Source organism: Marmota monax, unplaced genomic scaffold, assembly GCF_021218885.2.
Source record: "Marmota monax isolate L192 unplaced genomic scaffold, Marmota_monax_Labrador192_F-V1.1 WCK01_AAM20220418_F8-fsc00205, whole genome shotgun sequence".
NCBI classification, from domain to species: Eukaryota; Metazoa; Chordata; class Mammalia; order Rodentia; family Sciuridae; genus Marmota; species Marmota monax.
In genome coordinates this window covers 635,150-650,101 of record NW_026692417.1, presented here as the reverse complement: position 1 = coordinate 650,101, position 14,952 = coordinate 635,150, and the positions used below count along the sequence as shown (strand labels likewise).

At 43.9% G+C, this 14,952-nt stretch overlaps 1 protein-coding gene across 1 annotated transcript; it reads right to left on the bottom strand.

Annotated features, from left to right (window-relative positions):
- Positions 1–2,706: 2,706 nt before the first annotated feature.
- On the bottom strand, positions 2,707–3,839 carry LOC124091687 (keratin-associated protein 4-2-like). The gene has a single exon (XM_046442875.2). It carries the CDS (start codon positions 3,798–3,800, stop codon positions 3,153–3,155), a length of 648 nt encoding a protein of 215 aa, XP_046298831.1. The 5' UTR covers positions 3,801–3,839; the 3' UTR covers positions 2,707–3,152.
- Positions 3,840–14,952: the final 11,113 nt, after the last annotated feature.

Genomic DNA, 14,952 nt, shown 5'->3' with positions numbered 1-14,952 from the left:
CACCAGAAAACTTCTAGCGCTAACAAATGAATTCAGCAAAGTAGCAGGCTATAAAATCAACACCCACATATCAAATGCATTTCTGTACATCAGTGATGAATACTCTGAAGAGAAGTTAGGAAAACTACTCCATTCTTAATAGCCTCAAAAATAGTAAAATACTTAGGAATCAATGTAACAAAGGAGATGAAAGACCTCTACAATGAAAACTACAGAGAACTAAAGAAAGAAATAGAAGAACTTAGAAGATGGAAAGATCCCCCATGTTTTTGAATAGGCAGAATTAATATTGTCAAAATTGCCATACTACCAAAAGTGTTATACAGTGTTATACAGATTTAATGAAATTCCTATTAAAAATCCCATTGTCATTCTTCATAGAATTAGAAAAAGCATCATAAATTTACTTTGGAAAATTAGGAGACCCAGAATATCCATAGTGATCCTTAGCAAGAAGAGTGAAGCAAGAGGCATCAACATATCAGACCTTATACTATACTACAGAGCTATAGTAACACAACCAGCATGATATTGACACCAAAATGCACATATTGAACATTGGTACAGAATAGAAGACACAGAGACAAACCTACATAAATACAGTTATCTCATACTAGACGATGGTGCGGAAAACATACACGGGAAAAAACGATAGCCTCTTCAACAAATGGTGCTGGAAAAACTGGAAATCCCTATGCAGCAAAATGAAATTAAACCCCTATCTCTCACCTTGCACGAAACTCAACAGTGGATCAAAGACCTAGGCACTAGACTGGAGACCTTGTGCCTAATAGAAGTAAAAGTAGGCTCAAATCTTTAAAATGTCAGTTTAGGACCTGACTTCTTCATATGACTCCTAAATTGCAAGAAATAAAATCAAGAATCAATAAATGGGATGGATTCAAACTAAAAAGGTCTCCTCAGCAAAAGAAACAATCAATAATGTGAAGAGAGAGACTACAGAATGGGAGAAAATCTTTACCACATGCACATCAGATAGAGCACTAATCTATAGGATATATTAAAGAACTAAAAAAACATAACAGCCCTGAACAGATCCTTCACGGAAGAAGAATTACAATGGATCAACAAATATATGAAAAAAGTGTTCAACATTTCCAGCAATTAGAGAAATGCATGCTAAAACTACTCTAATATTTCATCTCACTCCAGTCAAAATGGCAATTATCAGGAATAAAACAGCAAAAATAAGTATACACTTTTATATTTCCATTTTTTTTACTCAATACTCTGGAAAAGCTGAGAATAGCAGTGTGTAGGTGGCCTCAACTTTCTCTAATTCCTGGTGTCCATTGTTACTGTGCCATGAATATGGACAGTACCTCTTGTGCTTGTGGTCAGGGATAGCCTCACAGACTGACTGAACTGGGAGATGTCATGCACATTGAGAAGGTGAGTTTTCTTGGGATAATACTAGACCATGGAAACATGCCCTTCAAAGGGAATGGGGACCTCAGCACTTTCTCTCTTTTTCTTTCTAGTTGGTGAGGGGTGCAGTTTGATCTACACCAAGATTATTTCCTTTGCCACTCAGCAACCTCAGCAAACAACCACAGAAAGGGGGCCACTTGGTCATGACTGTAACCTCCAGATGGTGAAAAACAAAAGCATGCTTTCCGTAAGTGCATTATCTCAGTTATTCCAACTGATCAGTATGAAAGGAATAATAAAGTAATTTATATCATTGTTTCACCTTTGAGAACTTCCTTTGAACCAATAGCATATGGCAACCTTCAGCACATAAATTAGAAATTCAGACTTTCCTGTAGGTAACTAACCTTACTTTGCAGGCTCTTATTCTGTCACTGGCTAAGACAAATCCAGCTACAGTGTCACAGGAACACATTAGGGAAAGAGCTGGGGACAACCTGCATTCAACAGCAAACAAGCCCTGAGGCCCATCACTCAGAGCAGAGGATGGAAGACATCAGCGGTGAGAGGTACCAATCAGGTATTGACCCCTGACCCTCATATCCAGTGATAGAGTGATATATCCAGTCATATCTTGAGGAAACTATGAGGAGATTGGTAGGAAATAACAATTTGTTAAGAAGATTTGCCAGTTTGATAGAGGGTCAAAAAGGTTGACCCTGACAACACAGAGAACTTCCATCGTGATGGCAAAGCTGTTGAAGGATCCCAACACAGAGAATGGGACTATAGGGATCTAAGCCTCGGTTGCCTTGAGAAGTTTCTAATAGAAATGATTTAGGATTCAGAAATTTGGAAATGATCACAGGGAGCCTTGCAGGGAATGTGCAAAGTGACCCACAGAACAGAAGGCAGAGACACTGAGCAGCACAGCACTGGGTCATAGGAGGTCCAGTCCCACAGAGGACCTATGGGGACTGGAAGGACCACCCGGGGAACATTGAGCTGGAGCTTCTGTGCACCCACCCCCAGTCACTGGGTGAGCTCTGCTCCTGGACCCTTAAACCCTCCTGCCCAGAGGTCGCTCTTCATCCAGAGAAAGTCCTCAGGCAGGAAGGTCCAGGGGCTTGCTTTCCAAACCCATTTTGGGCACTAAAAGGACAAATGCTCACAGAGCAGAGGAGGAGCATCTCAGATGGAATGTTATGGCTTTTAAATCTTGATAGATGTCCTAACCCCCCACCCCCCAAAAAAATCAGAGTAGCACAGCAACTCAAAAGGGAGAAAGAAAGAGACATGAGGCCATTATGGGTGTTGTATATTTATTGAAGATGCAGGTCTATGTCCACATGAGACAGCAAGTCAGAGAGCAATAATATCCAAAGGGGTAAGATGAGAGTAGAGGGAGGCTGACATTGGTCAGGGACTGAGCAGGCAGTGGGGGAGGGGAGTGTCCCATTGCTCCATCCTGTGGGGGCTGAGAGATGAGGCCTTGGAGGACACTGGTTGAAGAACAGAGATAAGGTCAGATCTCAGCAGCAGGAACCACTAGAGCAGACTGGGAGCATCAGGTGGACTGGAGACAAACAGGGGGGCAGCAGCTGGAAGCCCAGCAAGTGAGGGCAGCTCTGGGATGTGCAGCAGGGGTTCTGGCAGCTTCTGGGGCTGCAGCAGGAGGGCCTGCAGGAGCTGACATGTAGCCCCTGGGGTGGCTGGGAAAAAGGGGGCCGGCAGCTCAGACTGTCAGCACATAGGGCGCATCAACAGGAGCCACAGAAGTTGGGGGGGCAGCAGGTGGTCCTACAGCAGATGGGGCGGCAGCAGCAAGGGTGGCAGCAAGTGGAGACACAGCAGCAGGGGCGACAGCAGCAGGAGCCACAGCCACTGGAGCCACAGCCACTGGAGCCACCACAGCAGGACCCACAGCAGCTGGGGCGGCAGCAGGTGGTCCTGCAGCAAGTGGTCTGGAGGCAGGTGGGGCGGCAGCAGCAGGAGCCACAGCCACTAGAACCTCCACAGTCACTGGAGCCACCACAGCATGGGCTGCAGCAGCTGGAGCCACAGCAGCTGGGGCGGCAGCAGGTGGTCCTGCAGCAGGTGGTCCTACAGCAAATGGGCTGGCAGCAGCAGGAGCCACAGCCACTGGAGCCACAGCCACTGGAACCACCACAGCAGGACTCACAGCAGCTGGGGCGGCAGCAGGTGGTCCTGCAGCACGTGGTCTGGAGGCAGGTGGGGCAGCAGCAGCTGGAGCCACTGGAACCACCACAGCAGGGGCTGCAGCAGCTGGAGCTACAGCAGCTGGGGCGGCAGCAGGTGGTCCTGCAGCAGGTGGTCTGGCAGCACCTGGGCTGGCAGCAGCCACAGCCCTGGCCAGAGCAGCAGGAGCCACAAGAGGAGTTGCACATGGTGACAGAGACTGGAGGTTCTGGGGTGTTTCCAGGAAGGTGGGTTTCAAAGGTTTGGAGGACTCTCTGACCCAGTCCCCTTTTATACCCTGCTAAGGGGCTGCTGACGTCATATGCAACACTCTTTCCTTGTTATTGTTTGTATTAGTAAATAGGCAATTATCAAATTAGGCCTGTTTAGTTTTGTTTAAATATTCAGGTTGATTGGGAAACATGACTTCCCTTCCCTGCTGTGTTAGGTGTCATTGGTTAGGTCTTCCTGAGTCACCTCTCAAGGGTCTTTTTAGCTATCCTTCCTCACAGAGAGGGTGTCATGTGACATTCTGCCTCTGTCTGGTGGGCTTCAGAGGAGTGTATGCTGTAAGTCATGTCTGCCCTTGGAAAAGATCCACTTCTGTGTCCCTTATTTCTTTCTGGGGACCCAAAGGTAAAAAGCTGTATTTTCATCTCCTGGCTCCTTCATTATGCATCTGGTGGACAAACAAGGTTTGAGTGTGCAACAGAGACCCTTGTCTTGGGAGCAGGAAGGGCATTAGCACACTTCCCCATTCCTCACTGAAGCATTCCCTCTGCTGTGGAGCTCTTCACAGGAGACACAGACCTTTAGTGAGTGCAAATACACATAGTGAACCTTGGATGACTTGATTTCCCCAGAAACATATCGCCAGCATGGTTTTTAGGGGGTCCTATGAGGAGATGTGGCTGCAGAGATAAAATCAGCATCACCAGGAGGTTCAGATCCCTCAACACTCTACTTGCTTGAGAATTGTTTCCTTCTGCCTCTGTCTTCCTGTCTTTGTGGTTGGGTCAGGCCATATTGACTCATGTCTTGGGTTTCCTGAACACCCTTGTCCATCCATATATGAACCTTAAGGAAATCTTCCGCTTATACAACTTATAACCTGCCACCTTGGTGTACCCTGGTGTCACTGAACTCTCTAGATAAACTGCACTCTCTTTTGTTTTTATTGAGGTCATTGATCCGATTTTAATGATTAGGTCTTATTGTTGAACAAACACACAGAAAGAAGGCAGAAAAGGAAATGGGTGTCTCTAGGATACCAGATGACATATATTCCTAGGGAAATGAAGTCAAAGCTGAAAGAGGATAAAACTGTGATTGTTAATGGTCAGGTGACTGTTGTTCTTTGCAATGAGGAATACTGTTACCCTTAGTTGGTTCTCTGTGTGTCAAGAAAGTGATTCACAGAGACTAGGGGTAGCTCTGTGATGGCATTCTGATATGTCTTCAATATGTCTTAATTCAATCCTTTAAAGAATAAGTCCCTGGACCTATTTTTGACATGTTAGCTTGTGTGGCAAACCTATTTTACTGGGTCTTATTTTTAAGGCATGTGTTGGTAAAACTGGAGAATGTGATGTAGGTAAATAAACATATTTTCTGAGCATGGAGATATTTCATGGATTTCTTGCACAAGAAAGACAAAGTGCACAAAAAAGAAATAAAAGTTTGGCTTTTTGATATCTAGAAGAAATAATTTAGTGTAAGTTTAGGAGCTATGACAGTACTCTTTTGACCAGCTATAAAAGCCAGAGTGTATTGCCATCATGGGCCAGTGAATGTGAGAGCCCGGCACCAGTGGTTCTCCAGTAGGCTACTACAGGAGTCACCGGGGAGTGTTCCAAACACCCAATGGCTGGCTCCTGCCCAGAACGATTTTGATTAAATTGCTCTGTGGAAGGGTCTGGACATCACAAGTTTTTCATGTTCCTCACTTTATCCTTGTAGGATGCAAAGTTGAGACCCTCCTCATTAAATTGTCCCCATTACATGCATTTGTGTCAATTTTAGTTAAGCACAGAAGTCACCAAAATCAATAAGTTTTAATTGATGGCATCTAAGTAACAGAGTTACTGATGCTGACATTGGAACACTAAAATTTGAGCAATGGGGACTTAAAAATTGCATATTCTTCTTTAGTGTTTTAGATAATTCTTATGCCAAACCAACACGCTCACATGGATGAGCATGGACCACTAGGGCAACAAGCACAAAGAGAAGTCACTGTAGACAGTGCCCTGCACTGTGAAGAAGGAAACTCAACTCTGGAGAGACATCACTCTGTGCACTCCTTGCTGAACTCTACCTGGGGTCTGGTGAAATTTAATGGATAATTACTATCTGGATCATATTCAGAGATTACTGATGGTCTACAAAAAGTTCACTTCTTTTATGAGAAGGAGTCATAAACAGAGTTTAATGTTTTCCCTCTAAACAGTTTTCTTTTTATTTCAAATGCCACAGTATAAAATAATCCAGATAATTAAACACTGGAGAAATTTGAATGAGGTAGACACAATTGACATTTGCAAGCTCCACCTAGGAATTAGGTTATGTCTGTGAGCAGTCTGGACACATCATGCTAGTATATCTGTTAGAGAATGGCATACAAGACTGAATTTGTTTTCAGGTGTCCTTATATGGTGTAAATGCAAAAGAGGTTTCAAACTTATACAACCTAGGTATTATTTCCAAAGTTACTATGTACTGTGATTACTTGAATCACAGTTTGTTAGTAAGAGCATCACAATGTGTTACATATGTAGTGATTGTGATAAAAGCCTTTCACCAGTGGGACCAAAATACATGATGAGAATACCTTAATGAGGAAGATTTATGTTGGTTTTATGATACCAGATGATCAGTACATGTTGAGCAGATGCCATAGCTAGGACTTTGTGGGCCCAAGACATGCAGAACACATGGCAGAAGTGCATGGTTAATGTGCCTTACTTTGCTCCGTTACTTGCAGCCAGGAAGCAAAGAGATGTAAGGAGCTACAGGGAAGAGGCACCTTCTGTGCCACCCCCTCTGAACCATCTCCCCCAGCCATGCTACAGCTGCCTGCAGTTATCACTCAGTCATTTGAAACTAGGATGGATTCCTTGGGTTTCACCCCTCACAATCTGATTATTTCACCTGTGAACAATTGTACCTCAACACAGCAGCTTTAGGGAGACACCTTATCAGTTGATATTCAATCATAACCATGCTCTAAATGGAAACCCCTACAATAACCATGTAGGTCAATGGGAAAATTAATGTACTTTTCATTCAACTTAGGTGCTTAACAATGAATATCCAGTTGCTTTCGAATATCTAAGAATGTGTATTAATCAGTATTACCATATTTGATATGAAGTGGTACATGTAATCAGAGCAATATTTTAAGTAATGAAAATGTCCACCTAGCATTGATTTAATTCATTTCTTATCTAAAATTGTTGTTTTAATGTTTGAAGGAATATTTCAGTTCAGCTGACTTCTTAAGAACACTTTCTTATTGGTCCCAAAGGCAATGCCTGCATACGCTGAGAAGGCTGAGGAAATAGGATCAAAGGGTGAGGTCAGCCTGAACATGATACAGAGACTCTATATCAAAATAAAAATATATGCATACAAGCTATACAAATATATATATTTTGTACACAAATATTTATATCTTGTACACTTTTATGCATGTATGCATATAGATAGATAGATAGATATAGATATATAGATATGTATATGGTCATAAATAATTACCAGGCTAATAATAACCAATGCCCCCACCTCAATTCTAAGAAGAGGAAGTTGGCAACACCATGACTCTTGCTTATCTTTTCTTGATGTCATCTCCCTCGATAACCCAAGGACAATCATCATACTGATTTTGAAAATATCTCATCATTGTTTTTCTGTGTACTTTGTCCACCTACATATATATTTCTAAACTGTACACTTTAGTTATACATGCTTTTGCATTTTGTATGAATAGAATCACCGTATACGTCTTATATTTCTATTGCATGGCTCAATACTCTGCACTAGCTGGGATGAGCAGCCGCCAGGTGGCCCCACCTTTTTCTACATCTTTGATGTTCATAGTTACTGTGCCTCACATACGAATATTGCCTCACATACTTATGGTCAAGGATGGCCTCCCAGACTGACTGAATTGGGCAATGCTATGGACTTTGAAAGGCTGAGGTCTCCTGAAAGCAATTAAGCCATGGAAGCATGCCTTCCAATGGAATTGGGGAAAAACAGCCCTTTCTGTGTTTTTTAGGTGGTGACGGGGGCAGTTTGCTCTATGACAAGCTTCTTGCCTTTGCCACACAGCAACCGCAGCAAAGACCCACAGAAATAGTGCCACTTGATCGTAACTGGATATAAAGCTGCCTTTTGTAAGTGCATTGCCTCAGTTATTTCATTTCATTAATGTAAAGGGAGTAATAAAGTAGTTTATGTAATTGCCTCGCCTTTGAGAATTTCCTTCTAACCAATAATGTCGAGACCCATGACTAAACACTCGGGGTCACTCCAGGTGAACTGGGCTGCACAAAATAATCACACAGAGACACAGAAATACCTTTTTCTTTGGGTCCTGTAATGGCTCCTCTGACCTTAGGGGTCCCTGGAAAGAGAGTGAGGAGCACATCCTGAACCCTTTTATTGGGGAGAAGCCATTCAAATGAGGCAAGGGTGCCACAGTCTGGCTGGGCACAAAATAACCGAGCCGCCATGAGGCACTTGTAGGTTCAAAACAGGAATTCTCCTGAACGCCACCCACGCGGCCCTTTCGGGAACACCACCAACCGGAAATCCCTTCTCTGGAACTTCCCCAACCAACAGGAACTCCCTAGGCATCCCCTGAGAACTCCAAAGTAGGGGGCACCCCAGGGGGACAGCAGGGGTCTAATATACAATTGAATACACAGCTTAACATATCCATCATCATCTCAATGGCTCGCTGGCATCATCTCTCAACCACTCCCTTCTGGCAAAAATGCCATGTGTCCTTCTCACTCTGCTGTGGCTCTCAGCACAAGGGGTCAGGTTTCAGGGAGTTGAGTCCAGCTTCTGCTGCCAACAGATTGACTGACATCTAGGAAGGCCATGCCCATCTCATGAACTGTGTGGGGATCATGGCAGAGCAAGTGAAAAGACCAGAGCAAGGCCCGCCCAAACAGAGGGACAACGTGGGTTCAGTCCACCCTGTGTGCTCAGTGCTCATCGTCCACACACACACAGCCCATGTGCCTTGCCACATCTCCACATTCTCATCGCTCAAGGCTAAGGGGCGCTGGATTCTTATGTGACAGCTCCCAACACAAAGACTGATATTTTCCTCTAGGTGAGAAGCCTTATTTTACAGGCTGTACTTCTGTCACTAGCTGAGATGAATTTAGCTGCAGTGTGACAGGGATGCATTAGGGAAAGAGCTGAGGACAACCTCCAGCCAAAGCCAACAAGCACTGAGGCCCATCACTCAGAGCCAGGGCTGGAGGACATCAAAATGAGGGTTGTCCACCTGGTATTGTCCCCTGTCCCTAAGGTCCAGTAATAGAGTGATATATCCAGTGTTATCTTCAGGACACTGTGAAGAGATTGGTAGGAAATAACTATTTGTTGAAAAGATTTATCAGTATGATACAGGGTCAAGCTAAGATTGACCTGACAAGATAGAGGCCTTCCATGTTGTTTGAAAGGTTGTGTTAGGACACCACACTGAGAATGGGAGGAGAGGGGTCCTAGTTTTGGTTGCCTTGAAAATATCCAGATAGAAATGATTTAGGACTTAGAACTTTGGAAAATGGTCACACGGAGCACTGCAGGGAATTTGGAAAGTGATTCTGGGCAGAAAGAAGGCAGGAGACGGTGAGCAGCACAGCACTGGGGTCATAGGAGGTCCAGTCCCACAGAGGACCTAGTGAGGGCTGGAAGGACCACCCAGGCGACATTGAGCTAGAGCTTCTGTGCACCAACTCCTGGACCCTTAAACCTTCCTGCCCAGAGGTTGCTCTCCATTCACACAAAGCCCTCAGGCAAGGAGGTCCAGGGGCTTGCTTTCCAAACCATCTTCAGATATTAGATGACAAATGCTCACAGAGTGGAGTAGGGTCATCTGACATGGTCTGTTACAGTTTTTAAATCTTGATAGATGTCTTGCTCCCTCCCCCACAAAACTATATATATATATAAAGTCAGAGTAGAACAGCAATTCAAAAGGGAAAAAGAAAGAAAGAGACATGAGGCCATTATGTGTTTTGCCAGTAAAATACATTCTTATTGAAGATGCAGGTCTATGTCCACATGAGACAGCAAGTCAGAGAGCAATTGTGTCCAAAGGGGGAATGTGAAAGTAGAGGGAGGCTAGAGAAAATTCAAACTTGCTGACATTGGTCAGAGACTGAGCATGCAGTGGGGGAGGGGTGTGTCCCATTGCTCCATCCTGTGGGGCTGAGAGATGGAGGCCCTGGAGGACACTGGTTGAAGAACAGAGATGAGGTCAGATCTCAGCAGCAGGAACCACTAGGGCTGACTGGGAGCATCAGGTGGTCTGGAGACAAACAGGGGGCAGCAGCTAGAAGCCCAGCAGGTGAGGGCAGCTCTGGGATGTGCAGCAGGGGTTCTGGCAGCTTCTGGTGCTGCAGCAGGAGGGCCTGCAGGAGCTGACATGTAGCTCCTGGGGTGGCTGAGAGCAAGGGGGCCAGCAGCCCAGACTGTCAGCACATAGGGCGCATCAACAGGAGCCACAGAAGTTGGGGGGGCAGCAAGTGGTCCTACAGCAGATGGGGCGGCAGCAGCAAGGGTGGCAGCAGGAGCCACATCCACTGGAACCTCCATAGCCACTGGAACTACCACAGCAGGGGCTGCAGCAGCTAGAGCCACAGCAGCTGGGGCGGCAGCAGGTGGTCCTAATGCAGGTGGGGCGGAAGCAGCAGGAGCCACAGCCACTGGAACCACCACAGCAGGGGCTGCAGCAGCTGGAGCCACAGCAGCTGGGGCGGCAGCAGATGGTCCTGCAGCAGGTGGTCTGGCAGCACCTGGGCTGGCAGCAGCCACAGCCCTGGCCAGAGCAGCAGGAGCCACAAGAGGAGTTGCACATGGTGACAGAGACTGGAGGTTCTGGGGTGTTTCCAGGAAGGTGGGTTTCAAAGGTTTGGAGGTTCTCTCTGACCCAGTCCCCTTTTATACCCTGCCCAGAGTCTGGTGTTGTCACATGCAACAGTCTTTTCCTGTCATTGTTTGTATTTGTAAATGGCAATTATCAAATTAGGCCTGTTTAATTTTGTTTAAATATTCAGGTTGATTGGGAAACATGACTTCCCTTCCCTGCTGTGTTAGGTGTCATTGGTTAGGTCTTCCTGAGTCATCTCTCAAGGGTCTTTTTAGCTCTCTTTCCTCACAGAGAGGGTGTCATGTGACATTCTGCCTCTGTCTGGTGGGCTTCAGAGGCAGTTTGGGCAGTAAGTCGTGTCTGCTCTTGGTAAAGATCCACTTCTGTGTCCCTTATTTCTTTCTGGGGACCCAAAGGTAAAAAGCTGTATTTTCATCTCCTGGCTCCTTCATTATGCATCTGGTGGGCAAAGAAGGTTTGAGTGTGCAACAGAGACCCTTGTCTTTGGAGCAGGAAGGGCATTAGCACACTTCCCCATTCCCCACTGAAGCATTCCCTCTGCTGTGGAGCTCTTCACAGGAGACACAGACCTTTAGTGAGTGCAAACACACATAGTGAACCTTGGATGATTTGATTCAGCAACATATTGCCAGCATGGTTCTTAGGGGGTCCTATGAGGCGATGTGGCTGCAGAGATAAAATCAGCATCACCAGGAGGTTCAGATCCTCAACAGTCCACCTGCTTGGAATTGTTTCCTTCTGCTCTGGCTTCCTGTCTTGGTGGTTGGGTCAGGCCATATTGACTCAAGTCTTGGGTTTCCTGAACACCCTTGTCCATCCACATATGATGCTTGAGGGAACCTGCCCCTTATACCACTCATAACTTGCCACCTTGGTGTACCCTGGTGTCACTGAACTCTGTAGATAAACTGCACTCTCTTTTGTTTTTATTGAGGTCATTGATCCGATTTTAATGATTAGGTCTTATTGTTGAACAAACACACAGAAAGAATTCAGAAAAGGAAACAGGTGTCTCCAGGATACCAGATGACATATATTCCTAGGGAAATGAAGTCAAAGCTGAAAGAGGATAGAACTGTCATTGCTAATAGCCAGGTGACTCTTGTTCTTAACAATGAGGAATACTGTTACCCTTAGTTGGTTCTCTGTGTGTCAGAAAGTTGTTCACAGAGACTAGGGGTATCTCTGTGATGGCATTCTGATGTGTCTTTAATGTCTCAATTCAGTCCTTTAAAGAATAAGCCCCTGGACCTATTTTCGTCATGTTAGCTTGTGTGGCAAACACCTATTTTACTGGGTCTTATTTTTAAGGCATGTGTTGGTAAAACTGGAGAATATGACGTAGGTAAATAAACATACTTTCTGAGCATGGAGATATTTCATGGGTTTCTTGCACAAGAAAGATAAAGTGCACAAAAAAGAAATAAAAGTTTGGCTTTTTGATTTCTAGAAGAAATAATTTAGTATAAGTTTAGGAGCTATGACAGTACTCTTTTGACCAGCTATAAAAGCCAGAGTGTATTACCATCATGGGCCAGTGAATGTGAGAGCCCGGCACCAGTGGTTCTCCAGTAGGCTACTACAGGAGTGACCTGGGAGTGTTCCAAACTGTCATGGCTGGCTCCTGCCCAGAATGATTTTGATTAAATTGCTCTGTGGAAGGTCTGGACATCACAAGTTTTTCATGTTCCTCACTTTACCCTTGTAGGATGCAAATTTGAGACCCTCCTCATTAAATTGTCCCCATTACATGCATTTGTGTCAATTTTAGTTAAGCACAGAAGTCACCAAAATCAATAAGTTTTAATTGATGGCATCTAAGTAACAGAGTTACTGATGCTGATATTGGAACACTAAAGTTTGAGCAATGGGGACTTAAAAATTGCATATTCCTCTTTAGGGTTTTAGATAATTCTTATTCCAAAGCAAAAGACTCCCATGGATGAGCGTGGACCACTAGGGCACCAAGCACAAAGGGAAATCACTGTAGATAGTGCCCTGCACTGTGAAGAAGCAAACTCAACACAGGAGAGACGTCACTCTGTGCACTCCTTGCTGAACTCTACCTGAGGTCTGGTGAAACTTAATGGTTAAATACTATCTGGATCATATTCAGAGATTACTGATGATCTACAAGAAGTTCACTTCTTTTATGAGAAGGAGTCATAAACAGAGTGTAATGTTTTCCCTCTAAACAGTTTTCTTTTTATTTCAAATGCCACAGTACAAAATAATCCAGATAATTTAACACTGAAGAAATTTGAATGAGGTAGACACAATTGACATTTGCAAGCTCCACCTAGGAATTAGGTTATGTCTGTGAGCATTCTGGACACATCGTGCTAGTATATCTGTTAGAGAATGGCATACAAAACTGAATTTGTTTTCAGATGTCCCTATATGGTGTAAATGAAAAACAGGTTTCAAATTTATACAACCTAGGTATTGTTTCCAAAGTTACTATGTACTGTGATCACTTGAATCACAGTTTGTTAGTAATAGCCTCATAATGTGTTACATATGTAGTGAATGGGTTAAAAGCCTTTCACCAGTGTGACCAAAATACATGACGATTATACCTTAACGAGGAAAGATTCATGTTGGTTTATGATACCAGATGTTCAGTACATGTTGAGCAGACGCTGTAGCTTGGACTTTGTGGGCCCAAGACATGCAGAACACATGGCAGAAGTGCATGGTGAACGTGCCTTACTTTGCTGCATTACTTGCAGCCAGGAAGGAGCTACAGGGAAGAAGCACCTTCTGTGCCACCGCCTCTGAACCATCTCCCCCAGCCATGCTACAGCTGCCTGCAGTTATCACTCAGTCATTTGAAACTAGGATGGATTCCTTGGGTTTCACCCCTCACAATCTGATTATTTCACCTGTGAACAATTCTATCTCAACACAGCAGCTTTAGGGAGACATCTTATCAGTTTATATTCAATCATAACCATGCTCTAAATGGAAACCCCTAGAATAACCATGTAGGTCAATAGGAAAATTAATGTACTTTTCATTCAACTTAGGTGCTTAACAATGAATATCCAGTTGCTTTCAAATATTTCAGAATGTGTATTAATCAGTATTACCATATTTGATATGAAGTGGTACATGTAATCAGAGCAATATTTTAAGTAATGAAAATGTCCACCTAGCATTGATTGATTATTTGTCCTGACGCATCTTAATTCATTTCTTATCTAAAATTGTTGTTTTAATGTTTGAAGGAATATTTCAGTTCAGCTAACTTCTTAAGAACACTTTCTTATTGGTCCCAAAGGCAATGCCTGCAATGTCATATGCTGAGAAGGCTGAGGAAATAGGATCAAAGGGTGAGGTCAGCCTGAACACGATACTGAGACTCTATATCAAAATAAAAATATATGCATACAAGCTATACAAATATATATATTTTGTACACAAATATTTATATCTTGTACACTTTTATGCATGTATGCATATAGATAGATAGACAGATATAGATATATAGATATGTATATGGTCATAAATAATTACCAGGCTAATATTTACATGCCCCCAGCTCAACTCTAAGAAGAGGAATTTGGCATCACCATGACTCTTGCTTGTCTTTTCTTGATGTCATCTCCCTCGCTAACCCAAGGACAATCATCATACTGATTTTGAAAATATCTCATCATTGTTTTTCTGTGTACTTTGTCCACCTACACATATATTTTTAAACTGTACACTTTAGTATACACGCTTTTGCATTTTGTATGAATAGAATCACCGTATACGTCTTATATTTCTATTGCATGGCTCAGTACTCTGCACTAGCTGGGATGAGCAGCCGACAGGTGGCCCCACCTTTTTCTACATCCTGGATGTTCAAAGTTACTGTGCCTCACATATGAATAGTGCCTCACATACTTATGGTCAAGGATGGCCTCCCAGACTGACTGAATTGGGCAACGTTATGGACCTTCCAATGGAATTGGGGGAAACCAGCCCTTTCTGTGTTTTTCTAGGTGGTGACGGGGGCAGTTTGCTCTATGACAAGCTTCTTGCCTTTGCCACACAGCAACCGCAGCAAAGACCCACAGATATAGTGCCACTTGATGGTGACTGGATATAAAGCTGCCTTTTGTAAGTGCATTGCCTCAGTTATTTCATTTCATTAATGTAAAGGGAGTAATAAAGTAGTTTATGTAATTGCCTCGCCTTTGAGAATTTCCTTCTGACCAATAGTGACACGTCCCATG

What these genes read in the sequence shown, in the direction of transcription:
- LOC124091687 (XM_046442875.2), bottom strand. Translation starts at nt 3,800, where the DNA reads ATGTGCAACTCCTCTTGTGGCTCCTGCTGCTCTGGCCAGGGCTGTGGC.